The following is a 26239-nucleotide window of genomic DNA, read 5'->3' as shown; positions in this document are numbered from 1 at the left end:
GTCAGCTTTCCTGCTCGGCCTGCTGTGTTCATCCAGATCTACACCTTGTTATCTCAGGTTCTCCAGCATTGGCAGTTCCCACTATCTCTGAATCAATAACAAGTGGGTACATTTTTAAAGTGAAAGGCAGGAGGTTCAGAGAGGACTTGACCCAGAGTGTGGTAGGAATCTGGAACACATTGCCTGGAACAGTAGTGGGTAGGCGGGTAACTTCACAATCTTCAAAATTACTTGGATAAACACATGAAGTGTTATAATGTACAAAGCTATGAGCTTAGCACAGGGAAGTGTATTTTTGGCAATACAGACTCTATAGGTTAAAGGCTTCTTCTGCACTGTAATGACTACATGATTCCTCACAAAGGATTTCAGCTCTTATTCAAATGTATTCAAATCACGATTTGTGAACAATCTCCACATACCTGCCTTTGTCTCAAATCCCTAAAACCTTTGAGGATGTCAGGCTAAGTAGTCTACTCTTGTTTCTGCTAACCAATGAACAGTAGTTATGATATCTATCAGATTTGAGGGGTGTAACCAGCAGTGTGCCCAGATCAGTGTATGGACCTAGTCAGACTTGAATTTTGGCAACCATAAGTAGTCAGAGCAGAAAGTGAGCCATTCAGCTCATTGGGTATGGTCCACCATTCAATGAGATCATGGCTGATCTGATAACCCTCAACTCCACTTTCCTGCTTTCTCCCCATAATCCTCGATTCCTTTACTGATCAGAAGTCTTCTTGGCCTGAAATTTACTTAATGATAGCCCTTTGTGGTAAAGAACCCAACAGATTTACAACCCTTCGAAAGACCCTCATCTCAATCTTAAATATCCAATCCTTTATTCTCAGGTTATGACCTCTACTCCTAGACTTTCCCACAGGGGAAACAAGCTTTCTGCAACTACCCTGTCGAGTCCCCTAAGAATCATGCATGTTTCAACAAACTGTCTCTCATTATTCTGAACTCCACTGAGTACAGGCCCAACCGACTCAACCTCTCTTCTTAAGGCAGTCCCTCCATAACCGGTATCAGCCTAGTGACCAGTCTCTGGACTGCCCGCAATGCCAGTAGTTTATCTTAGACAAGTGACCCAAAACTGCTCACAGCAAAGTATTAAAACTTACAGCCAACAAAATTAAATTTTCTAAACTGGATCTTTGTTATACTGAAAATTCTTTCTCCCACTTCCCAATTAACTTTGCAGGCAGCACTGCCTGTGATTTTAAAAACCTCTCCTCTACAATTTAGTTAACTTGTCGGCAGACTTTAGATTACAGTATGCATATTTCTTTCCATGCAGAAAAATTACTCAACACCATCAAATCTACCTAAATCAATTTCTCCATTGTTTGGTTCATCAGTAAGGCCAAGATCAGATTAAGCAGGATTTTTTTTTTTTAAAACCTAGATAAGCCACTTAATTGGCGATAACTATGCACAATCATTGGATGCACTTGGCTTGTAAACGTGCAGCTCTTATAAGGAAGGTACCATTGCCATTAGGTAAGTACATTTATAGGTTCAGCACCTTCTTTAATCTCATCTAGCTAACAATATTCAGTTCCATAACCAAGCAGAGTCATCTAAACTTTTGTTTACCTGTTGAAACTGTCCTTCTGAAACTCCATCTCTATAGAATATAATGCGCGTCGGTTTGAAGCGAGTGGACTTGTAAAATTGAATAAGGAGTTCTCTGACCATGAAAGCAAGGTCCTGAATGATCTCCTGCCGATGCTGCTGTACACGGACTGTGGCACAGTAACGACTTGGATGAGCATCCATACTACCAACCACCTAAATGAAATGATATATAGCGCAGGAGAAAACAAACCTAAAGTAAGCTTCAGCATTTTACCAAATAACACTCCTGTGGAATATAGCATACAATCAACAACTGTCAGGAAGCTTAGAAGTAATACTGCCATGAAACTGCTAACAAAAAACGGATTTAACAAAAGGAAATGTTCACACTTGCAAGCGGGAAATGCCAGAAAATTGCTTTTAAACTAATGAGACTGCTCAGTAGACAATACTAAGCAGGTCCTTACATTTGTGGATTATAAAATATCACATAAAATGTGCTTCACAATTGATAATTCAAGTCATCACTGTACTAAATATTTGGCATTTTTAGCATGCCTATATTCTAGGCATCTACATCAAAAATTATTTACCAAAACTGGTGTGTAATAACTAATGACTCGAAAATATTTGGGCATTGAATATGGTGTTTAGATCACTGATGGATTCTTAGGGTCTAACAGCAGAGTAGGAATGGAAGATGAGGGCCCCAGCCTGGCTATGCAATTTCTCAGAGCCTTTTACAAACTGAATTTGGCATTTTACTCTTGGTTCTTGAATATTTACCACCAGTAAAAGGTCATTGATTCTAGAATCATAGAATCCCTATAGTGTGGAAATAGGCCCTTCGGCCCAACAAATCCACACCAACCCGCATAGCATCCCACCCAGACCCATTCCCCGAAAACCCACTCACCCCTGAACACTATGGGAAATTTAGCATGGCCACCTAACCTGCACATCTTTGGACTATGGGAGGAAACCACCCGGAGGAAACCCACACAGACACGGGGAGAAATTGCAAACTCCACACAGACAGTCGCCCGAGGGTAGAATCGAACCCAGGACCCTGGCGAACTAAAACAATGCTTCAGAAATTCCTAAGTAATTTAATAATTGATAAATAGAAACTATACAAATCTGATAGGGTTGAAGCCAAGGGATGGAGAGATTGAATACACAGGTTTTTTTTTAGGATGCCTTTAAAAGCAAGGGCACAAATGGGAAGATAAAGTGGTTTTGGAAGATATTCAGAAGGCAACATTGATTGCAAAGAATGAAATAAATCCATTTAAGAGATTAGGAATCTCATTTCAGATCAACACCTGGACTATCACATTCATATACTAATCACGCTATTTCAACTTAAAAATTGTAAAAGCAATAAACTGAATATAATTAGAATTTAAAAAAAATACTCACTGCAGCAATGGAAGGTTTCTTGCCATCTCCAGCTGGTGGATGTGTTACATCTGCACCCAGGAATATCACTGGCTGCTGAAATACTGCAGGTCTGGAAAAGGAAATACAAATTTGGAACCATTACAAATAGCTCCAATAAATTACATAATAGAAGCACATTCCAATAGATTTCCTCACTAAGTCAACTCTATGTGAAAATTTAATATTAAACATAGTATCCCATTTCCTGAAACACACATTCAGCATCTTGGTGACTTAGAAGATCACCTCAACATGAGCGTACCATACCATTTGGTGTTCGACATCACAGCTCCAGGGATCCGGGTTTGATTCCACCAACGGGAGACTGTGTGGAGTTTGCATATTCCCCCTGCATCTGCATGGGTTTCCTCCAGGTCCTCTGATTTCCTCTCACAGTCTAAAGATGTGCAGGTTAGGTGTATTGGTCATACTAAATTTGTCCATAGTATCTAGAGATGTGCACTCTGGATGGATTGGCTGTGGGAGGTGCAGGGTTACAGGGATATGGTGGGGGGGTGGGTCTAGGAGGGATTGTGGTTCTACGGGGGCAGGGGGTCTGTGTGAACTTGATGGGCCAAATGGCCTGCTTTCACACCGTGGGATTCTATTAATAAATTTCTGCTACAAACTTTTTTTTTTTTTTTTTTTTAAGAATTTCACAAATCAGTCAATATTTTAAAACAGTTATCACCAGTGGAACTTGGCACATTGGTTGCAACACAAGAAACTTACGTACCTTTCCTTAGACAGGTATAGATGCCAAGTTAATCTACATAATCTATTGTCATGGAATTAACAATTGCAGGAAATAATAACTTAGTTTTGGCATACTATACACAAATGCGACATTGAAAATATTTTGTGTAAAAAAAATTTAAAAATGCAACATTGAAAATATTTTGTGTATTTCCTTTTGAAATATGTTGTCCAAATATTGAACATGTATAGATCTAGATTAGCTTTCGGGTCTTGTCTAAACTGTACAGCAGCAGGTGCCATTCTCAATTTGGCTGTAGCACTCTTACCCAATTCAGGTTACAAGCCTAAATCCTATCAAAACTGATGTATGTAAACCATTATGAAACCTAATTTTAGTATTGTGAAAATATGATACAGTTGGTGGGACCATCTTTCGGTTGAAGCATTAAACAATGGGTGCTGTCCCCCTCAGCTTGACAAAAAGAAACATTCTGCAGCATTATTTCATAGAACAGCAAGGTAGCCTACCTGGTGTTCTGTTACATTCATTGCTCAACTAAAAGTAGATTTCAAATCGATCATTAATTAGTGATTGGGTTTTCCTACATTACAACACAACCACACAAAGTATTTCATTAGCTGTAAAGCACTTGGAAGATCCGAGGTCATGAAGAGTGCAACATATGTGCAAGTCCTTTCACAGTTAAGTATGCTGGGAGAGACATCTATACCTGCTTATTATATCTGGAGCAGATTTCATATATATGCTAAAGTCGCACAACATGGACATGTGTCTGGAATATCTTATTCAACACAGTTGAAAATAAAACAAAGCAGGAACCAGTAAGCTGAAATCACAATTATTACAGCGCAGAAGGCCACTACGGCCTGCATCAACAATTATCTAGTGCCAATCTCCTGCCTTTGCCCCATATCCCATTACTATCCCAAAAAATTATCCAAAGCCCTCTTGAATGCCTCAATTGAACCTGCTTTAACCATATTTCCAGTCATTACATTTCATATCCTAATAACTTGCCGAGTGAAAATGTTTCATTTTCCTTAAACCACTGATGCAACTAAAAGCTGAACTAAAGCAAAACTTTTAAAAATCTTTTTTCACTTTGCACAGAAAAACTGTAAACCGAACTATCAAAATGGTATAAAGAACAAGTGTGGAAACAAGAAGGAATTAGAATATTCACAGCAAGGTGATTACAATATGCAAACAGAGAAACAAATTTGTGAACTGAGTGCAACGGTTTGACTGACAAGATGACAAATTGTCATGGGATCTGCTCCACAATTATGGTCTCAAAAGATAATGTAATCCATTAATGAAGACAAATGTAAATTTTGTGAAATCCTGCCTTGGGGAAAAAAAATTACATTTATGGAAATGGAACTTCCAGAAATCAAGTTACTTAACAAGTACAAAAGTTCAACTGACCTTCCTTGTGGCACCAAGATATTATTGACACCTCCTAGCTTAACATTGATCTTCAGGCAGAGGTTGGAAAGTGTTTGAGGAGAGGTTTTCAGTACATTTTTCACCTGCACACATTGCGTTGCCATGCCAAGTAATGTGTCACCCACGCGCTTAACTTCCGCTGTCAATGAAAAATGCCACTTATTATAACTATTAATTCAATTACAGCTCATTCTTATTCAATATTTAAATACATAATTAAAATTATGCAGATGGTGAGACAATACAGCAACAGTATGACATTAAACTACTTGAATAATTTAAACTAGTTCAAAGTTATCATGACTGATCTGTTCCTAAACTTAATTTCTAACATTTTATTCATATCCTTACTTAAAAGAAACTATTTCTCAAATTTCATTGGACACAGCATCCATAATCTTGTCAGAGAGAATCGCAAATTCCTACTATCGTTTACAATAAAAGTGCTTCGTGATTAACTCCTGATTTGAAGACTGTGCTCTAGCTTGTTCCAAATTTCTCCACCAGGAATTAGTTTCTCCATCTATCCTACCGCCTTTAAGCACCTAAATTAGACCAGCTTTCTCAATGAAAAGGAATGCAAGTTTATATAACCAGTCTCCATAAATTAATCCATTAGATCCCAGTCAGACCAATCCGCACTGCATTTTCACCTCCCCTCCCTGTCAACAAAGGTCAATATATTCTTGCACTGTGGAATCTGAAGACAAACATAATACTTCAGATGGAATTTGACCAAGGCTCTTTAAAAATGAGCATAATTTACGTATCTCTATGTTTGAACAAACATTTTACATCAGGGCACCAGTTTTTAGGGATTTGGATATATGGAAAACAAAATATCTTCACATGCGAAAACACCAAGTAAAGCTGAATTACCTTTTTAGGTTCCACACCAGATAAGATCCTTCCCTACACAAAACTTTCTTCTGCAAGAGTTTCATTCACTCACAACGGACCTCACGTTCCTTTGTAACTTCCAGCTCCCAACTACACAACTTAACAACTCAATCTATTGTCATCTGAAAATCAGCGGTATAATTCTCTGTTCCCTCAGCCAACTCATTGATTATATCTGGTGAAATGCTGGAATTTTAGGAAGCTCCATCAGTCATATCCTTAAGCCTCACACTGAGTTCTGCACTTTAACCAGTTACAAACTTATCACAAGGAATGCTGTTGTTGGGAAAAAGAAAAGTTTCTTAGCTGAGTTAGCCAGTCACCATCTCCCAAGCCAGATGTTGACCAGTTAAGTGCAAAGTAAACTATCCACCACTATGTGTACATAAGGTCAAAGAAAGCACATACCACCCTGAGGGTCTCTGAGCAAGATATGTCAGTTGTGTTTCAGTGGGTAGCATGTTCAATTTAACTGAACTGCATGAACAATTACATATTGCAGCTAGAACCGTGAGTCAAAGTCTAGGAATATTTTGGCGAGTAACTCACCTGTTGTCTCCCCAACATCTGTCACAGGTATAAAGGGGTGATGGAATATTCTCCACTTGCCTGGATGGTTGCAGCTCCAACAACACTCATGAAGCTCGACACCATCCAGGATAAAGCAATCTACACGAATAGCATCCCATCACAATCTTCAACATTCATTCCCTCTACCACCAATGCACAGTGTGCACCATCTAGAGGTATGATGTATTAACTCACTAATGCTCACTTGACAGCACTTTCCAAACTTGTGACCTCTACCAAACTGAAAGAACAAGGGGAGGATATACATGGAAACACCTCTGCACGCAAGATCTCCTCCAAGCCACAAACCATTCTGACTTGTAACTATGTCACTCCTGCTTCTCTGTCACTTGATCAAATCACTGGTACTTGCATTCTAACAGCATTGTAAGTGCTCCTATGCCCCAAGTACTGCAACAATCCAAGAAGGCAGCTCACCATCTTCTGGGATTAGGATGGACATTAAAATGCTAGCTGAGCAAACCATGTCCATATCCTTTGAATGAGTAAAAAGAATTCTCACTGAGTCAGAAGGTTGTTTAGCGCAAGTCCATCCATAGACTGGAGCATAAAGATCCAGTGCTAAGACAGTACAGCACTATAGAAAGTGCCATCTTTCAAATGAGCCAATGTCTTATCTGTTCACTGAGGTGAACACTACACCACTGCAAAGAGCAGGAGTCCTAAGACCTAGGGTCCTAGAACTAAGGATGAAGAATAAACAGTCTAATCAAATGGCTGGAATTAGGTAACATCCACTTTTGCATTTCGTTTTACTTAAAAAATGCACACTGTTCACCGATGCTGCTAATATCTTGATAGTTTTATTCAGAACATTTTTCAATGCATGCTATCAGAAAAAAAAAAGCTTGGAAACCACAAAATCCTCAAAATACTGACCATAAACTGGCGTTTTTCCAGGAAGCACCACTACCACCAGCTGAAGTCCTGCATATGTATTCTTCAGGTGCCTGAACATGGGTTCCACACTATCTGCACCTTGTGCATATTTACAAAAGCAAGGTTGGCCTTGTATTGGCATCCCAGCATCCCTGGATATCTTCCTTAACTGGTCTGTGAATGCTCTGAACATAAGCAATATAGTTACTGAGTAAAAGCTTTTTGGTCACAATTTTTAAAAAGCTAATAATAAACAATCTGGTAGGGAGCGGTAGAAGAGATAGGGTTGGAATTACAACAGTTTCTTTTTAGTATTTGGGATTAATGTTTGACAAAATTCAAACCTGGAATAATACGAAAATATTTTACTTTTTCCTGTTGCAAGATCATACAATTATAGGACACCCTATAGTGCAAAAATTCATCATTCGGCCCATCAAGTCCAACAACAACCCTTCGAAGAGCATCCCAACCAGACCCAGCGCACACCCCCCAACTATTAACCACGGATTTACCCTGGCTGATGCACCTAGACGGCACATCCGTGGACACTATGGGACAATTCAGCAAGGCCAATCCACCTAACCTGCACATCTTTGGGCTGTGGAAGGAAACAGGGGCACCTGGAAGAAACCAACACAGCGACAGGGAGAACCTGCAGCTTCCACAGAGACAGTTGCCCAAGGCTACAATTGAACCCAAGTCCTTGGCACTGTGAGGCAGCAGTGCTAGCCACTGAGCTACCATGCCAGAAACGAAAATGACAGACTGTGCTGGAAGGAAACTTGTTACTTCTCAAATTTGTTCATCCTTAAAAGCACAAGGATCCTTCAGTATCACAGAATAATGTTGGATGTGGTCTTTGCCTGACATCCGTGCACACATCTACAAGGATGACTGGTATTGGAGCCTAAAATCAGAGGCTAATTCTAACTGGCATACTGTAAGGGAGCTGTGAAAAACAAATTCAGCATCCATGAGGAATTAAACATGGACCCTTCTTGGCTGTATGGCTTAGTAATTATCATATAAAAACTGAAAGAGCTGCAGATGCTGTATATTAAGGAACAAAAACAGAAGCTGCTGGAAAAGTTCAGGAGGTCTGGTAGCATCTGTGAAGAAAAAAATCAGCGTTAACGTTTCGGGTCCGAACTGCAGTTCTGAGGAAGGGGTCACCAGGCCCAAAACGTTAACGCTGATTTTTTTCTTCACAGATGCTACCAGACCTGCTAAACTTTTCCAGCAACTCCCCTTTTTGTTCCCAATTATTACATAAAGTTCTCCATTTTTTTTTTAAACCAAACAGTTAGAGTCATACAGCAAGTTCCACAATATTTTTATAATATTAGATGTTCACTTGCAATGCCAAGACATACAGACCAAGTGCTGTAAAATAGGATTAGAATAACTAGGTGCTGCTTTTTGACCAGCATACACTGGAATGGACTAAAGGGCCTTTGTGCCATAAGAATTCTATAACATTATCTCCAAAACTACACTGTCAAGACCCCTCAGGATCCTGTATGTTTCAATCAAATCACTACTTATCCTTCTATTTAGAGGGGGGGATATTTGTGCACCACCAAGGTCTTGCACTTCACATCTGTTTAATTTCTTGTGTACAAGTTTTGGAAACACAGGATAAAATATATTGCTTACTTGAGTGTATCTTCTCTGCACTGCCTCTGTGGAGCAAAACAGGCAATTGCCCAGACTTTCACCTCAATGCCTGTATGAAATTGTTTGCCCCGCATATCCCACACACCCTGAATTGGAGTAGCAACTGTCTTATTCTGTAACAAAAAAATAAAAAATAGCATGAGAGCAGGAACATTTCAATGTCACACACTAGCTAGAATGGCTTTGGTGAACTTCAGAATACTGATGAGTGCTATTGACTTTCTAAACCTTTAAGTATGTTGAGAGGTACAGTAGTTAACTTCAATTAAACACCTATGCTACACAAGACTGTTATACACCTCCAAAATAAAATTTCTCTTGCACTCTCAGCATATTCTCCACAACCAGTTATGACACTTATAATCGTCACAGGAATTTTTTTTCAGTCTGAGAAACTGAAAATTTAATCTTCACTTGAGTAACTCAGATTTTTTTTAAAATTACTCAAGTTTCCAGTTTATGAGCTTCACTAACTGTTGCCAGTATTTTTGTTTACTCATTCAAAGGATGTGGGCAACTCGGGCTTAGCCAGCATTTACTATCCCTCCCTAGTTCCCCGAGGGGATGTCAGTGAGCTGCCTTCTTGAACCACGGCAGCACCCTGATAGAACGGATCGGGATCATTCTGTTTTAACAGACAGGTCAAAGAGGAAATTTTAAAAGCAATGAAAATTTGAGACCTCAGCAAACTTCAAGAAATTTAATAAGCTGTGATATAAAAGGAAGATGGTTCAAATGTAAATCTGAAATAAAAACAGAAACACACAAGTCAGGCAATATCTGCAGAGGGAATCAGAGTTAATGGTAATTTTGTTTCACTCAGATGCTTCCTGACCGGCTCAGCTTTTTCAGCATTTTCTACTTTTATTTAAAGTGCTGCTTAACTTTTCAAATAACTAGATTTTAACATAGCTCAATATCCCAACGAACTTCACAAACACTTGAGGGAAGAAGGACAAAAGAAAATAGAAGAAATGGACAATAAATGAGGAATTAGCAAGCTAACTAAAGTACAATCAGTTTTGTAACCTTCGAGTAAAATGCCTCAGCATTACAGAAACTGCATCAAAGTTGGGTTAATGCCTCAAGATTTCATAAAATAAATGAATTTAAGCAGGTTTCAAATATATCAAAGTTCCAAATTGTTGATCAATGTTTTGTTTGCTCATTTTGCAATATGAAAGTCCTTACCCGACCACCATACAACAAGGAAGGTGCCTGAAGAACACGACCTGGTACATCTGTCATGTCATCTCTCACTCCTATTCCAAATTCCTGAACATAGGGGTCAGCATTAAAACTAGCACTTTTCATCTGCAAGGAAAAGGACTTCTCTGAATAACTGAAGCACACGTCTGCGCACAGAAAATAACTTGGTTTACACTATTACAATATACAGTATAGCATCTATTGGCTCACCACGCAATCTTAATCCATAAAGCAAACAATTTCGGAAACAAAAATAGAAGTTGTGGCGAAAACTCAATGTCTGGCAGCATCTGTGGAGAGAAAGCAGTGTTAACATTTTGAGTCCATTGACCTTTCTTCAGAAACGTTAACTCTGCTTTCTCTCCACAGATGCTACCAGACCTCCTGAGTTTTTCCAGCAATTTGTTTTTCTTACTGATTTCCAGCATTCAAAGTACATTTTTATTTTGTTTAGTGAAGAAAATAATTTCATTTACTTCACCAGAATGTATTCATCAAATTAACCACCATTCTGTTCACCATCATTGCAATTTCCAGTAGTGTTATGAAGTCAAAAAAGAAAACTGAAACAATGGAAATGAAAATTCCAAAAACAATCTTAGATTATCTGGCATACATTGTATACCTACACATCGGGAAGATATTTCCACAGCAAGGCAACTATAGCCAAAATTACAAGACAGTATTGATGTATGCATAAAATTATGAAGGCAAATGGATGGATTAATTGAATGGACAAAATTATGTCAACAAAATTCAATGAAAGTAAATGAAAATAATTTAATTGTGGAAAGACAGGAACAATAGAGGTCAAAAGTAACTTGGAAGTCCAGGTACACAAATGACTAAGATATCATAACAGGTAATGAAATCAATCAAAGCTGACGGTGCTGGTGAGCTCTCTTCTTGACTTGTTGCAGTCTTTGGGACTGTAGAGAAAATTATCTTGCTGTTAGACAGCATGTTCCAAGATGTTGACCCAGCCATGATGAAGGAAAAGGAATTGCAGTTCCAAGTCAGATTAGTGCATGGTTTGAAAAGGAACTTGCAAGTGGCAGCTTCCTATGAATCTACTGCTCTGCTGGTAGAGATCACAGGTTTGGAGCTAAAGAAGCTTTGGTGAGTTACTGCAATGAATTTTGTAGATAGTATACACTGTTGCCACTGCTCAAAAGAGTGGATAATGAAGGTGGTTTTGTCCTTTATGGGTCAAATTTCTTGAGTGTTGTTGGAACTGCACTTATCCAGGCAAATGAAGAGTAATGCAACACTTTTGACTTTTTCCTTGTAGATGGCGGACGTTATTGAAACACAGTTATTCATTGCAGAATTCTCAATCTCTGCTCTTTTAGCTCCAGTGTTGATATAGCCGAGCCGGTTCTGTTCCTGGTGAATGGAAAATCCTAGGAAGTTGACAAGAGGACTCAAGCATTACAAACACCTTTGAACGTTGAAGAGCGATGGCTCGGATGTCCTGTTGAAGGTTGTTACTGCGTGGCACTTTGTGGTGTGAATGCTATTTGGCAGTTATCGGCCCAAGCTTGGATGGCTTTTCGGCCTTGCTGTACATGGCCGTGGAGTGCTACAGTACCTGATGAGTCAGGAATGGTGCTGAACATTGGTGACTGCACAATGAACATTCCCATTTTTGCCTTCATGACGGAGGGAAGGTCATTGATGAAGCAGTTAAAGATAGTTGGGTGAAGGATTTTACCCTGAGGATGTCCTACAATGCTGTCCTATACGGGAGATAATCAGGCTCCAATAACCACAATTATCTCCCTTTGTACAAGGTACAACTTCAACTAGTAGATAGCCTTCTCCCCGATTCCAATTTTACCAGGGCACTTGGATGCAAAGACAGAAGTAAACGGAATGATACCCGAGTTCCTCAGGTTTTGTCTACCGTGAAAATTTAAGCAAACTAGGGCTGCATCATATGGAATTCAACAGGTTTAGGGGTGATTTGATCAAAGTACTCAAGATATAAAGGGAAGCAAATATTCAGAAAAGATGTGGCAGTTGGGAGTCTAGGATTCAGGTGCAAAAATTCTGGTTCTAGTTTTAGATTAAGAGAAAATTACAAAAATTATGAAAATATTTGTAAAACAATGTGGTATGTATTTGAAACTATTTTGTAAAGTGTAATTGATGGTAGATCAATTTCAACTTCTAAATCTGAGATCCACAGATTTGTTAGCAAAGGTATAAGGGATACTGGGTAAAGGCAGGTATGTGGAGCCCAGAACTAAATAGCAGAAAAGGTTTGAATGGCTAGATGGCCTCCTGCTATTCCTTTATTACTCACCAGTTTGCTGATCTCATCTTGTCTGTCTGGTGCAGACCTGGCAGTGGCTCTAATCATTGTTGAGGTTTGATTGTCTGTCAGTTTTTTTATACATCTCTGCCCGGCTACAATGTTACACACCTGGAAAGAGATCAATTAAAAATTAATTCAGTCCTAAATTAATTCAACAGTACAAGTCTCAATTGTAACTCTAACAATGAGGTTCCATTCAGGAATTTTTCAATTATACAAAATTTGAAAAAAACTATAACTTTTATATTAACTATTTTCCATTGGTGTATTTTTATTCATTAGACATTTCACTTCTAGATATGTGACATCTACAAAATAAGTAAATGGTTTGATAACAAATTATAAACATGCATTCTTCTCTATCATTTTTAGGTGTAAACATTACATTTCATATGCAAGTATTGCATCAAAAACCTGAGATGATTCAAATTTATCCTGATCACTCACTTTGATGTATCAGACTTGCTATCTCTTAATTCCTTTAATGCCCCTAATCTTCAACCAGAAAACCAAATGTCTGCTTTCCTAATAGTCAATAAAGTAGATGTTTTTTTTCTTTAAACAAACATTCTCAAGGTTTTTGACTTATTGATTAAGGTAGGGTCCACACAAATATCTTACAAAATTTCCAACTTTTGAAGAACAAAGGGTTTTTATAAGAATCAGGGTACATGGGATTAGGGCTACTACTTATGTGGAACATTAATAACACTGACAGGTTTGGCCCGACAACCTGTTTCTACATCTATGTAATTCTATTTGATATAAAATGATCAAAAATTGTCATTGGATACAAGTACTACATCGCATAAGTGGAGTAGAGAAAGTCACAGGCTAAACAGTGAAGCAAAGTCCTGTTAACAGCATCATATTCTTTTTAATACAAAGGTGAACAACATATTTTGAAAAGGGCATGGAAGTTTATATAGGACTGTATACTGTATCACACTGACAGAAATAATTCACGATTAATGTAGAATATTAATATTAATAGTGCGACCACAGTGAATGTTTAATCCATTTAATGTATTAGAAGACAGAAAGGCTAATTGAAGTCACTGCTCTTTTAATTTCACCCAAGATCTGTACTATTGAATTTAAAGCATGTTGGAGTGTTTGCACATCTAGAGTTGAAAAAAAAAGGGACACGTCCTTTTCTATTCAGTTCCCAATCCTATCAGTGTTGTTTGAGGAGGAAATCTCAAAGTGAATAGGAATCTCAGTCAACCTAGCACCCGTGATGAGGGAAAATCAGATGAGAGTGTTGTGCACGATGCAAGGTCTCTGACAACTCCAGTTGCAGGCAACAGTGGCAATGCTGTCTAGCAATGTCAAACAAGGTGGAGAAGGTTGGAAGAAACCAAAATAGAAAGGAAACATGGGGAAAGGGGAAAACAAAGAAGTTTTAAAAAAAAGTGTAAAGAAACTGTAAATCTTCAACTAACAAACCTGGCGCAAAAGTAATAATTTTATTTCATAACTTTAGTAAGAGACAACAAAACTGACATGCCTCAAGAGGAAGATACGTATGTTTTTGCTCCTGTCCAACTTGTAGACATGGTAAATGAGGATAGCGAAGATTTAGTTTGTGCTTGTCCTTGAAATATTGTGCTACTGTGCATTCAACAGTCTGCCCATTCTCCTGCTGAAGTGGAAATCTATATACATCAAACATGGTAAAACAAAATCAGAAAATTTTACTCAGCGATTAAACTTACAAAATAAAACTATTTCAACCCTTTTTAAAAAAATACTCCACTGGGTCAGAGAAGAAAATATTCCAATCATAAACAACACTTTTAGCAAAAGTCATCTGCAAATTAAACTCAGTTTATGGAATTATAATAGCCAAAATCTATTTTTTTTTCTTAAGTCTCCACATTTAATGCGAGATAGCAGGAACTGCAGATGCTGGAGAATCTGAGATAACAAGGTGTACAGCTGGATGAACACAGCAGGCCAAGCAGCAGAGGAGCAGGAAGGCTGACGTTTCGGGCCTAGACCCTTCTTCAGAAATGGGGGAGGGGAAGGGGGTTCTGAAATAAATAGGGAGACAGGGGGAGGCGGATAGAAGATGGATAGAGGAGAAGATAGGTGGAGAGGAGACAGACAGGTCAAAGAGGTGGGGATGGAGCCAGTAGAAGCGAGTGTAGGTGGGGAGGTAGGGACGAGATAGGTCAGTCCAGGGAGGACGGACAGGTCAAGGGGGCGGGATGAGGTTAGCAGGTAGGAGATGGGGGTGGGGCTGCACATCTGCTAATGTGGTATACTGCATCGGCTGTTCCCGTTGTAGCCTCCTCTACATCGGGGAAACCAAGCGGAGGCTTGGGGACCGTTTTGCAGAACACCTACGCTTGGTTCGCACTAAACAACTGCACCTCCCAGTCGCGAACCATTTCAACTCCCCCCTCCCATTCCTCAGACGACATGTCCATCCTGGGCCTCCTGCGGTGCCACAACGATGCTACTGGAAGGTTGCAGGAACAGCAACTCATATTCCGCTTGGGAACCCTGCAGCCCAATGTTATCAATGTGGACTTCACAAGCTTCAAAATCTCCCCTCCCTCTATTCCAAAACCAGCCCAGCTCGTCCCCACCTATCTCCTCCTCCAACCCCCTTCCCCTCCCCCATTTCTGAAGAAAGTCCTAGGCCCGAAACGTCAGCCTTCCTGCTCCTCTAATGCTGCTTGGCCTGCTGTGTTCATCCAGCTCTACACCTTGTTATCTAACATTTAATGTGATGTTGTTTCCAAACAGAAATGCCTTACGTTTGATGGCTTGCTGGTCTTCTGGTAACATTGCACACTCTATACTTTCTTTTCATTTGGCCACAATGAGTGATCTCCACCTTGAGTCCTGCAGAGAGTTAAACAGAAACTGGAGAACATACTAAATGGTAATATTGCTATTGTACTAATTACAAACAAAGACAGTGAACCGTAAAATATATAAGCACATCACCACTCAGCCTATTACAGCCTGACAAATTCTTACCACTGATGTATTTATCGAAATTATTTTTAAGTTGGCAGTTGAATCTGCTTATACCACACCTTCAATTCAGATCAATTACTGAGTATTTAAAAAATAAATCCTCCTGTCGTCTTTGGTTCCTCTGCAAGTCATTTGAAACCAGTATCCACTGGCTACCAAACTATTTGCAACTTGAAACAGTTTTGCTGAATTGCTTAATCAAAATCACTTGGATGTGAACACGCTATCAAAACTCCCGTTGTACTTCTTTGCTTTAAAGCGAACAACTTTAGCTTCTCCAGTCTCTCGACATCACTGAAGTCCCTCAATACTAGTATCATTAGATTAAATTCTTTTTGCAATGCCCTTAAAACCTCAAGATAATTCTTAAAGTTTTGCACTGAACTGAACACAATACGCTTGTTAAGACTTCGTGTTTTTGTACTCAATCATTTGTTCATAATACCAATTCTTTATTGAACCACGGTTCTAAATAGAACAGATTTTGAACAGATCTAACAACTGAAAATTTGATATCCAAGTGGATTTCAGCAGCAGAATTGGATTTAACAATCATTTGAAACCTTACAGTCCAGCATATCCCCCAGTCCATCATTGCCATCAAGTCCAGAAATCAACCCTGGTTCAATGAACAGTGCAGGAGGACATGCCGGGATCAAACATACCTAAAGTTATTGTCAACCTGGTGAAGTTACAACACGGGACATCTTGCTTGCCAAACAGCAGAAGCAGCTTGTAATAGAGAGAGCTAAGCAACCTCATAACCAACAAATCATATCCAAGCTTTACAGCCCTTTAACATCCAGACATAAATGGTGGTGGACAATTAAAGTAACAGAAGGTGGCTCCACAAATGTCCTCAATCTCAATGATGATGGAGTCCAGCACAAAATTCCAGACTGCAGTATTTGCAACCATATTCAGCCAGAAGTATTGTCTGGATGATCCATCCTAGTCTCCTCCTGAGGTACTGATCATCACAGGTGCCAATCCTCAGCCAATTTGGTTCACTCCACATGACCATACGATATAGGAGCATCATTAGGCCATTTGGCCCATCAAGTCTGCCTCACCATACAATTTTGGCTGATGTGGTTCTCAACCCCATTCTCCTGCCTTTTTCCCATAACCCTTGAATCCCTTACTAACCAAGAACCTATCTCTGTCTTAAATACATAGTGACATTTCCACAGCAATGAGCTCCACAGATTAACTATCCTCTGGCTGAAGAAATTCCTCCTCATCTCTGTTCTAAAGAGTTGTCCCTTCACTCTCCGGCGGTGCCCTCATGTCTTAGTCTCCCCAACTAATGGAAGCATTTTCTCCACGTCCATTCTGTGCACTAAACTATCTGCAACTGGAATCATTCAACCATTGTTGAATCTTCCAATAATATCTTGGGGTTTCCAATGACTAGAAACTGAACTGGGCCAGCTATATAAATAATGTAGCTACAGGAATGGAGAAGAGGCGAGGAACTCAGCAGCAATTAACAACTTCCTCCTCTACATCCTCAGTGCCCAGTCCATCAACTACAAGGCACATGTCAGGAATGTGAAGGAATACTCTCCATGTGCCTAGATGGGTGCAACTTCAAAAATACTCAAGAAGCTCAAAACCATGCAGGACAGAGCAGCTCACTTGACTACCATCACAAACACAGCATGTCATAATGATTTATAAAGTGGTGAAACTTTGGGGGAAGCAGACTCAATAGTAACTTTCGAAGGCAGATAGGATAAATACTTGAAGAGGAAAAGATTTTCAGTACTATGTGGAAACAACAGGCGAGATGGATGAGTTAGACAGCTTGACTTAACCACCCAGCAGATAATATGGGTTAAATGATCTCCTCTATGCTGTAACACTATGATTCTATTTCCAAAAGTATGCAAAGTACTCTTAGTCACCCAATCAGTCTATAATATGAAAAACTTTGCAGTAGAAGTGAAATCCATGTGTTTTTTTCCTATGATATACAATCTTCGAATTTGGGTGGCTCTAGCAAGGTAGCATTTGTGGTGTATCCCCACTTGCCCTGACAACTGAATGGTTTAACAGTCAACGTTTGACTACAGTAATGTGTAAGCCTGACTAGCCAAGGATGACAACTTTCTTTTTCTGTCACAGCAGGTGGTGTATAGCAACAATCTGATCGCTTCCAACATCATTTTTTGCTGTTAGTTCATAAATAACTAAAAACTTATTGCATTCCATTGCTAAACTTTCTAAATTCTCAACCACTGGGCTGCATGTCCAGTACCATTAGACTGCCACATCCCAAAGGCCTTTTGATACCATAATCTCTCAAATAATATTGTGCAAAGTTACTTTAAAATTGGGAAATGCTTAGTCCACTATAAGAAACGAAACCCTAAAAATAATGTTGAACACTAACATGTTAAAATAAAATCCCTCAATCGCAGTTCCACTCAGTTCCTACACTCACCTTTGATCTCCTTGGTGAACTTCACTCTCTGGGAGTCAGTTAATGGCTTCTGCTGCTCTTCAATATTTTTAAAATCCAAAACTTCACACATGAATTCAATCACTGGTTGGGCTTTATAAAACGCTGTAGCAGATACTGCAAACCGAAAGAAAAAATTATAAAACTCTTTCTCTGTCCCTTTTTTCTTTGAAACAAATATCTGCTCTCAAAATAATGTCACAATGCCATATGTGACGAGCAAATTTAATATTTCTACGTTTTGACACCGATGGACCTGTCTTTCTCAACTGCAATAATATGAAAGCAAATTCTGCACATGCTGGAGATTTTAAATAAAAACAAAGCTCTGGATAAACTCAGCAGATCTAGCAACATTGCCAGAGAAAGAAACAGAAAAAATGTTTCAAGTCCAATAGGACTATTCTTTGGAACTCAAAGTATAGGTCAAGTGTAGCAGTTGTATGCAGAATAAAGCTCCATCTTCTCTGCACTGATATGTACTAAAATCCTAAACCATAAAAAGCAAACCTATCAATGTACTAAGCAGAATCCTCAACTCTCAAACAAAAAATCAGATGTCCAAAGTATTTTCCAGCAGGGTAGCCGGAAATCAATTTCTTCTCAAGGGGAATAAGATGGCAGCAATAAATGCTGGCCTAGTCAGGAACACCCACAGCCCATAGTCAGATATTTAAATATTCTGATTTGTGCTGTCATTTCAGGAGTTTAAACATTGATTAGAACAGCTTGGGCAACTACAATCTAGAGCCAGAAAGAGCACGTGAGAAACTGGAAGGCACAGAGCATTCAGCATACTAAGTTATAAAGGCAAAAACATGGTAACTTTGAAGTACAACAAATATTACCCAGCACAAGCTAAACAAACAATATAGGTAAATTGCCAATCATGCCTGGGCATTATGCTGCTAAGCTCAGTTTGGGCAGAAGAAGTTTGTCAATTTACTGGATTGCTAAAACTGTACCCATCGTAAAAGGATCACTTGACACAAATAATACTGGTACATTCTTCATGTAGTAAACAATAGATGTGCTATGTCTCTTTAATGAAAACTCACCATCTGAACATCAAACGTTTTCATATTTCTTATAACTAAGATTCACTTCAGATGTATTCAGTACTTAAGTCTTAATCTTAAGGAATTGAGTTGGTGAATGGCTGTTGCAAGTGATGTGAAGTAAAAAGGTAACGTAAAAAGAAGTCCATTGAGTTACTGTCTAGAGAGACATGCCTGGTGGTTGTTTAACCTTAGGATCAACACATTTTAGACGAGGAGAGACGGTGAGGACAGTCTTTCATGGTAACCTCAGTTGGTGCAGGAATTCAACCCGCACTGTTGGTGTCAGTCTGCATCACAAACCAGCCATCAAGCCAAATGAGCTAAACAACCCCCAAAGTGATGCATCATGTGGGTACAAAATAATAAAACGTTGCAGATGCTGGAAATCTGAAATGAAACCAGAAAATGCTTGAAAACTGAGATCAGGGAACGAGACAAACAATATTCCACATTGTGGTTTCCTAAGTCTTCTGTTGTGCCTCAGTAAAGGAGAGTATAAATTAAGTAGGAAAATTTCAAAGTGTGGTTGTTGACTTGCTCGCCGAGCTGGGTGGTTATACTTCAAACGCTTCGTCACCATGCTAACTAACATCATCAGTGCAGCTTCCAATGAAGCAATGTTGTTCTACTCTGCTTAGCATTTATATGATCTGTTGAGGTGCTTTGTGTCATTTCCAATTCTTTTTTTGCAAGGGTTTGTATATGGTGTCTAATTCCACATGTTTATTGATTGCATTATGGGTGGAGAACTAGGCCTCTAAATTCAAGGTGTACTTCTGTGTGGAGAATACAATGGTATGACATATTGAAATGGAAAACAAAGCACATATAATATAATGAGGTAATGAGGCACCCATTAGATAAAATAGAAATATTTGGATGCTGTCGTTTGCCACAAATTATCTAATTATTTGGAAACTTGTCAGGAAAGACGTAAATCAAGTAATCAGTTGTATATTCTCAACAGAAATTTACACAAGTTACGCTAATCTTGCAAAAATTATTAACAAACACGCTGACAGAAATGTGTAAGTCTGACACTAATTTTGAAAGGATACTGATTCAGTTGGAGGTGCTCCACTGGGGGACACAGTTTTGAAAGGATACTATCCTGGCCTTCAAAATGCTTTGCACAATTAAGCATTCTTTGCTGTACACAGGGTTATAATTATAGAAACGCGAAGCAAGTTAGTGTAACAGCTCTACTGAATTCCAGCAGCTCCTAAGTTTGGGTTACCATGGACTAAATTTTAGTTTGTCATCAAAATTTAAGCAGAAGTTTAACCTTGGCTTTAATATACAAATATACAATGCCAACTGCATGTATAAAGAAAAATTATCATGTGTGCTAATCCACAGCAATATTTTATAACAAATGCATATTGCTGCATACTAAATTTTTAGTTTGGTTTCTGAGAGAGTATTAATGACCTATTTCTTAGTGAAAGTCACAGCACAAAAAGTATCAACTGTAAAAGCCAGAAGGTCCACAAGATTATACATACACGCATTGACTCAAATATGGAATCAAATATAAAACTGCCATTAGTCATTCTAGCACATTCACACTGAAGGTCAACACCCATCAAATACAGAAATCACAGTGCAGAACTGTTTAGACCTGAAGCTTCAACAAATTTTCATTGAGCGTAAATTTCAAGCTATTTTGAGCCAAGTCTCAAGTGAACATTTATTAACAAAAGAATTTGAAAAAAGAAAGCATTCAACATCTTGGGCCATTATTCCCCTCAATCAGTTTGTGGCAATTTCCTTTGCACTAATTGGATACAGTGCACCCCAATACTGCAAGAGTCACTACACTTGAAAAATACGCGATTGGCTGCAAAGTACTTTGGAAAACCAACAGTTTGTCAGATGCGCTGTACAAACACAAGCCTGTTGATCCTTCCCATTACCAAAATTAAAGTAGTGAAAACAAGTCAACGTAGTCCCAAGGTTAAACTTACTAGAATTCTCAAACATGTAGTACTAAACTCATTAATCGATGTAATTAAATAATCAAACACAGAAGACAGGTATCTCAAAACTAGATCAACTGAAAGCAGTAAGAATTCTAATATCTAAAAAGCAAGAATAAATTAGTACAATACATTAAACTCTGAAACCAACCATCAATATTAAGCATCATTTTCCACAATGAAGGTCTGACTGACTGATGAAATCCAAACCACACTTCCCTGCCCCCTCCCAAGGGATTAGAGCACCCCTCAGATGGTGTGAAGAATGAACGGCCTACTGGAGTGTACCTGCAAAGAAAACAAGATGTACTTTACTTAAGAGTGCAATCACTAATTAAAGGACTGCAATGACATTAAACATTTCCACTATGATGTCTAACTGAAAAGCAAGAACAGCATTTTCAATTCTCTCTGTCTGGCTTCAGGAGCCCATTTGCCAAGGGGCTGAATTTTAGCCTTACCACTCACCCACCTCCCAAATCCTCATACAAAAGTCTGTCATGAGCCAAGTCAAATGACTTTAAAAACAGCTGCCTGCAGCACTAACATGTGGAGGCAATTTTTACAAGGCGAAAAGAGTCAGCTATCCCTCACTAATGGTGTTCCTCGCAAAAGCTGTTAGTCAGTCTGATTAGCCAATAAACAAGTAGCTCCAATAATATCAGAACTCAGTATTGGGCTTTGCTGGGACTACGATCAGATCCAAGATGATCATCATGGTGAACAAAAACAAAGTTGCTGGAAAAGCTCAGCAGGTCTGGCAGCACCTGTGAAGGAGAAAACAGAGTTAATGTTTCAGGTCCGGTGACCCTTCCTCAGAAGGGTCCACCTTCCACCATCATCATGGTGACCAGATTTAAGAGGCAAGTCGCAAGGCTTTTGGACAGGGAGAGATTGTGAGCCTTAGGAAAGATGGGGTTTCAGATTTTGAAAGCTAGAGGGGAGGTAAGTGGTTCTGGCATACACAGAGCATACAGACTTGCTAATGCCTTACCCACTACTGTATTACACAGAGTTTTGGGGCAGGCAGGAAGGCAGTGGACTAGCCAATTATCGAATTTTAATCATCCCTCACACGCAGCCATAAACTTATACAGCACGGCTGCCCAGAAAATTTTCTTCTTGGGTTTAGGTGGTAGCATTTTCTACCTCTGAACCAGCAGAGTTTGGATTCAAATCCCACTTCAGGACTGGAGCACCAAAATCAAGGCTGGCAGTTGAAGGTATGACCGAGAGTACAGTGCAGCATCTTCCACTGATAGTGATTTGCTAAGTAAATGTTAACCAGTGGGCCCATGAGACCTTACAGGTAACATAAAATGTCTCAAGATAAAAAGCTAGATCCCAGATACATTAGCCATTAAACTTAAACGACGAGTTCAGAGGGCTGAAAGAAGCCAAGGAACGTCTTAGCAAACAGGATTATGGATTTATATGTATATAAGGAACAAGAGGGTAGCAAGGGAAAGGGTAAGTCCACTCAAGGACAAAAGAGGGAATTTATACGTGGAGCTGGAGGAAACAGATGAAGTACTTAACAAAACCTTGCATCTGTATTCACAAAGAAGCAGATGGTGAGTCGAGAAGTAGTTATGTCGATATTCCAGGACATGTCAATATAATAACAATGGTGGTGTTGGGTGTTTTGAAAGTATTAAGATAGACAAGACCCTAGTACCTGATGGGATCTATCCCAGAATACGGAGGGAGGCAATTGCTGGGGCCTAATTAAAAAAATCTTTGTATCCTCTTTAGTCACAGGAGAGGTCCCAGAGGACTGGAGAATAGCCAAAGTTGAAGAAGGACACAGGAATAATCTGGGAAGTTACAGCCTGATGAGCCTTATGTCAGTGATAGGGAAATTTCTGGAGAAAATTCTTAGGAACAGGATTTACTTATTTGGAAAAATATGGACTTACTAACAATAAGCAGCATGGCTTTGAGCAGAGGAGGTCATTCCTCACAAATTTAATTGAATTTTTTGACAAAGCAACAAAGATGATTGATGAAGACAGGGCAGTGGGTGTTGACTACATGCACTTTAGCAAGGCTTTTCAAAAGGTCCCTCGTGGCACAATGATACAGAAGTTGAGGTCACATGGCATCTGTGGTGAGCTGATAAGATGGATACAGAACTGGCTTGGTCATAGAAGAGAGAGAGTAGTGGTGGAAGGCTGTTTTTCTGACTGGAGATCTGTGACCAGATTTTTTTGGTGGGATTAGTGTTGGGACCTCTGTTGTTTGTAATACAAATAAATGACTTGGAGGAGAATGTAGGAGATCTGATAAGTTTGCAGATGACACGAAGATTAGGGGAGCTGCAGACAGTAAGAATATAGCAGTATATAAATAGGCTGGAGACTTGGGCGGAAAAATGGCAGGTGGAATTTAATCTCGACAAATGTAGGTGACGTATTTTGGAAGGACTAATGAGGAATGATTATACAGTAAATGCCTGAACCCTTAGACATAATAACATATAGAGGAATCTAGGCATAAAGGCCCACAGCTCCCTGAAAGAGGCAACACAACTAGATAACGTGGTCAAGAAGGCATACAGCATGTTTGCCTTCATTGTCAAGGCATAGAGCATAAAAATTGGCAAGTCAGGTTGCAGCTGTATAGAACTTTAATTGGCACATTTGGAATATTGAGTACAGTTCTGGTCACCACACTGCTGAAAGGATATGGAGGCTTTGGAGAATGATACAGAAGTAGTTTACCAGGATGTTGCCTGATTTGGAGGGTATTAGCTATGAAGAGAGATTGGACAAACTAAACTTTATTTTCAGTTGAACATCAGAGACTGAGGGATGATCCGATAGTTTACAAAATTATGACAGGCATAGACAGAATAGACAGTTGAAGTCTTTATCCCAAGGTAGAAATGTCAGCTACTAGGAGGCATAGGTTTAAGATAAAAGGAGGAAATGTTTAAAGATGTGAGAAGTTATATTTTGCAGAGGGTGGTCAGTGCCTGGAACGTGTTGCCAGAGGAGGTGGTAGAAGCAGATATAATAGCAACGTTTAACAGGCATCTTGATAGGTACATGATTGGGAAGGAAATAGATGGATACGGACCACCGACAGGCAGAAGTTTTTAGTTTAGAAAGGCATCGTATATCAGCGCAGGCTTGGTGGGCTGAAGGGCCTGTTCCTGTGCTGTACCGTTCTGTTCTGTGTTCTTTATTACTTAACCCTCAATTAACTTTACAAGTCATTGGTTGATGGATGCTAGCTGTGTGCAAATTGGCTACCAGTTTCCAACTTTAATGACTATATTTCAAAAGTATTTAAGAAATCTGGTGATCTTGAAAAGTACCATTCAAAAGCAAATCATTGTGTGTTTGCATTACTTTGAAACAAGCAAAATCTAGTACTGTGCAAAGCTTTAGAATAATAAAGCCACAAATCTGTATAAAGGGAAAGAGAAAAAAAAAGTGGACCAAGGGAACTATTGTATGTCACTGTTGTCCATTCCTTTTCAGCTACATATGGGACTAGGTAGACCCCAAAAAGGTGAAAAGGGCAATAAAAATGACAATCAGGTTCACTCATGCTACAACACTATCAACCTGAGAAAAGCTCAAAATTGGAAAAAAGCCTGACTATCACAACATAGAACTCAGATTAACAACAATTATAAGCTTTTCCTCTGGTCTTCTATGTCTTTACATGCCTGCAGGGAGGGGGCAGATTTTCTGCATCTATCTGTCCTATTCATATGGTTCATTTGATTGGCCTTTTTCTTATTTTACCTGCAAGGAAATCTCCTCAGTTCAGTGATTCTAGGACTGACAAGACTTTAAAGCACCATCAATTTTTAAAAATCCATTCAGGGGATCTGAGTTTTGCTGGCTGGGCCAGCATTTATTGCCTATCCACAACACCCTTGTGTAGGTAGGAGTAAGTTACATTCTTGAACTGCTTGAATACCATTTGGTGTAAGTTCATATATTATGTTGTTAGGGAGGGAACTTCAGAATTTAGAAACATAGAAACACAGAAGAAAATAGGAGCAGAAGGAGCAGGCTGTTTGCCTGTTCAAGCCTGCTCTGCCATTCAGTATGACCATAGCTGATCATCCAACTCTGTACCATGTTGTCACTTTGTCCACATACCACTGAAGAAATGGGAAAAATTTCTAAGTTAGGATGGTGAGTGGTTTTGAGAGGAACTTGCAGATGATGGTACATACATGTACCTATTGCGGTTGTCCTTGTAGAGGGCAGCAGTCATAGCTTTGGAAGGTGCTGTCTCAGGAGTTTTGGTGAATTTCTGCAGTGCATCTTGCAGATGGTACACACAACTGCTACTACGCATCAGAGATTGAGATAGTGAATGGGTGCCCGCCAAATGGGTTGTTTTGTTCTGGATCTAGTGAAGCTCGAGTGTTGTTGGAGCTGCACTCATCCGAGTGGATAATATTGCATCACATTCCCTACTTGTGCCTTGATGATGGTGGACAGACCTTGGGGATCATCTACAGAGCTACTTGCCACAGGATTCCTAGCCTCTGTCCTGTCCTGCCCTGCCCTTGCAGCCACAGTATTTATATGGCTAGTCCAGCTCAATTTTTGGTCAATGGTGACCCCCAGGATACTGATAGTAGGGGATTCAGTGATGGTAATGCTATTAAACTTTAAGAGGTGATGGTTATATTCTGTCTTGTTGGGGAAGATTATTGCCTGGCTCAATTATTTACGATCACACAACTGCGTGATACAATTATTACTTTCCATTTGTCAGCCCATGCCTCCATATTGTCCAGGTATTGTTGCATTTGGAATGCTTCAGTATTTGAGACATCCATCCAGCCTAATTAGCTCTTATGAGAGATCAATTAATTTTACTAGTAAAGGGTAGCGGGCAATAAAAGATGAGAGGCTCAGCAGGTCTGGCAGCATCTGTGGAGGAGAAAACAGAGTTAACGTTTCGGTCCGGTGACCCTTCCTCAGACCC

General features: G+C 39.4%; 1 protein-coding gene across 8 annotated transcripts in view; it reads right to left on the bottom strand.

Annotated features, from left to right (window-relative positions):
- The window catches only part of LOC109938462 (protein argonaute-2), a 49719-nt gene extending 28158 nt beyond the window's left edge, over positions 1-21561 (bottom strand). For all 8 annotated transcript variants that reach the window (XR_007261856.1, XR_007261854.1, XR_007261850.1 and 5 more), the window contains exons 1-11: positions 21429-21561; positions 18220-18354; positions 15545-15632; positions 14287-14434; positions 12765-12884; positions 10439-10561; positions 9227-9360; positions 7568-7752; positions 5177-5336; positions 3007-3097; positions 1603-1797 (exon numbers count right to left, since the gene is read on the bottom strand). Coding sequence is in view for 1 of the 8 variants with exons in the window: in XM_048595441.1 (XP_048451398.1) it covers positions 1603-1797; positions 3007-3097; positions 5177-5336; positions 7568-7752; positions 9227-9360; positions 10439-10561; positions 12765-12884; positions 14287-14434; positions 15545-15632; positions 18220-18354; positions 21429-21447 (1398 nt within the window). In the remaining 7 variants the exon portion in view is untranslated. The remainder of the gene's footprint in view (positions 1-1602; positions 1798-3006; positions 3098-5176; positions 5337-7567; positions 7753-9226; positions 9361-10438; positions 10562-12764; positions 12885-14286; positions 14435-15544; positions 15633-18219; positions 18355-21428) is intronic.
- Between the last annotated feature and the right edge of the window lie 4678 nt (positions 21562-26239).

The sequence above is a fragment of the Rhincodon typus genome, chromosome 4, assembly GCF_021869965.1.
Source record: "Rhincodon typus isolate 14 chromosome 4, sRhiTyp1.1, whole genome shotgun sequence".
In the NCBI taxonomy this organism is placed as follows: Eukaryota; Metazoa; Chordata; class Chondrichthyes; order Orectolobiformes; family Rhincodontidae; genus Rhincodon; species Rhincodon typus.
This window is presented reverse-complemented; position numbering and strand designations above follow the sequence as displayed.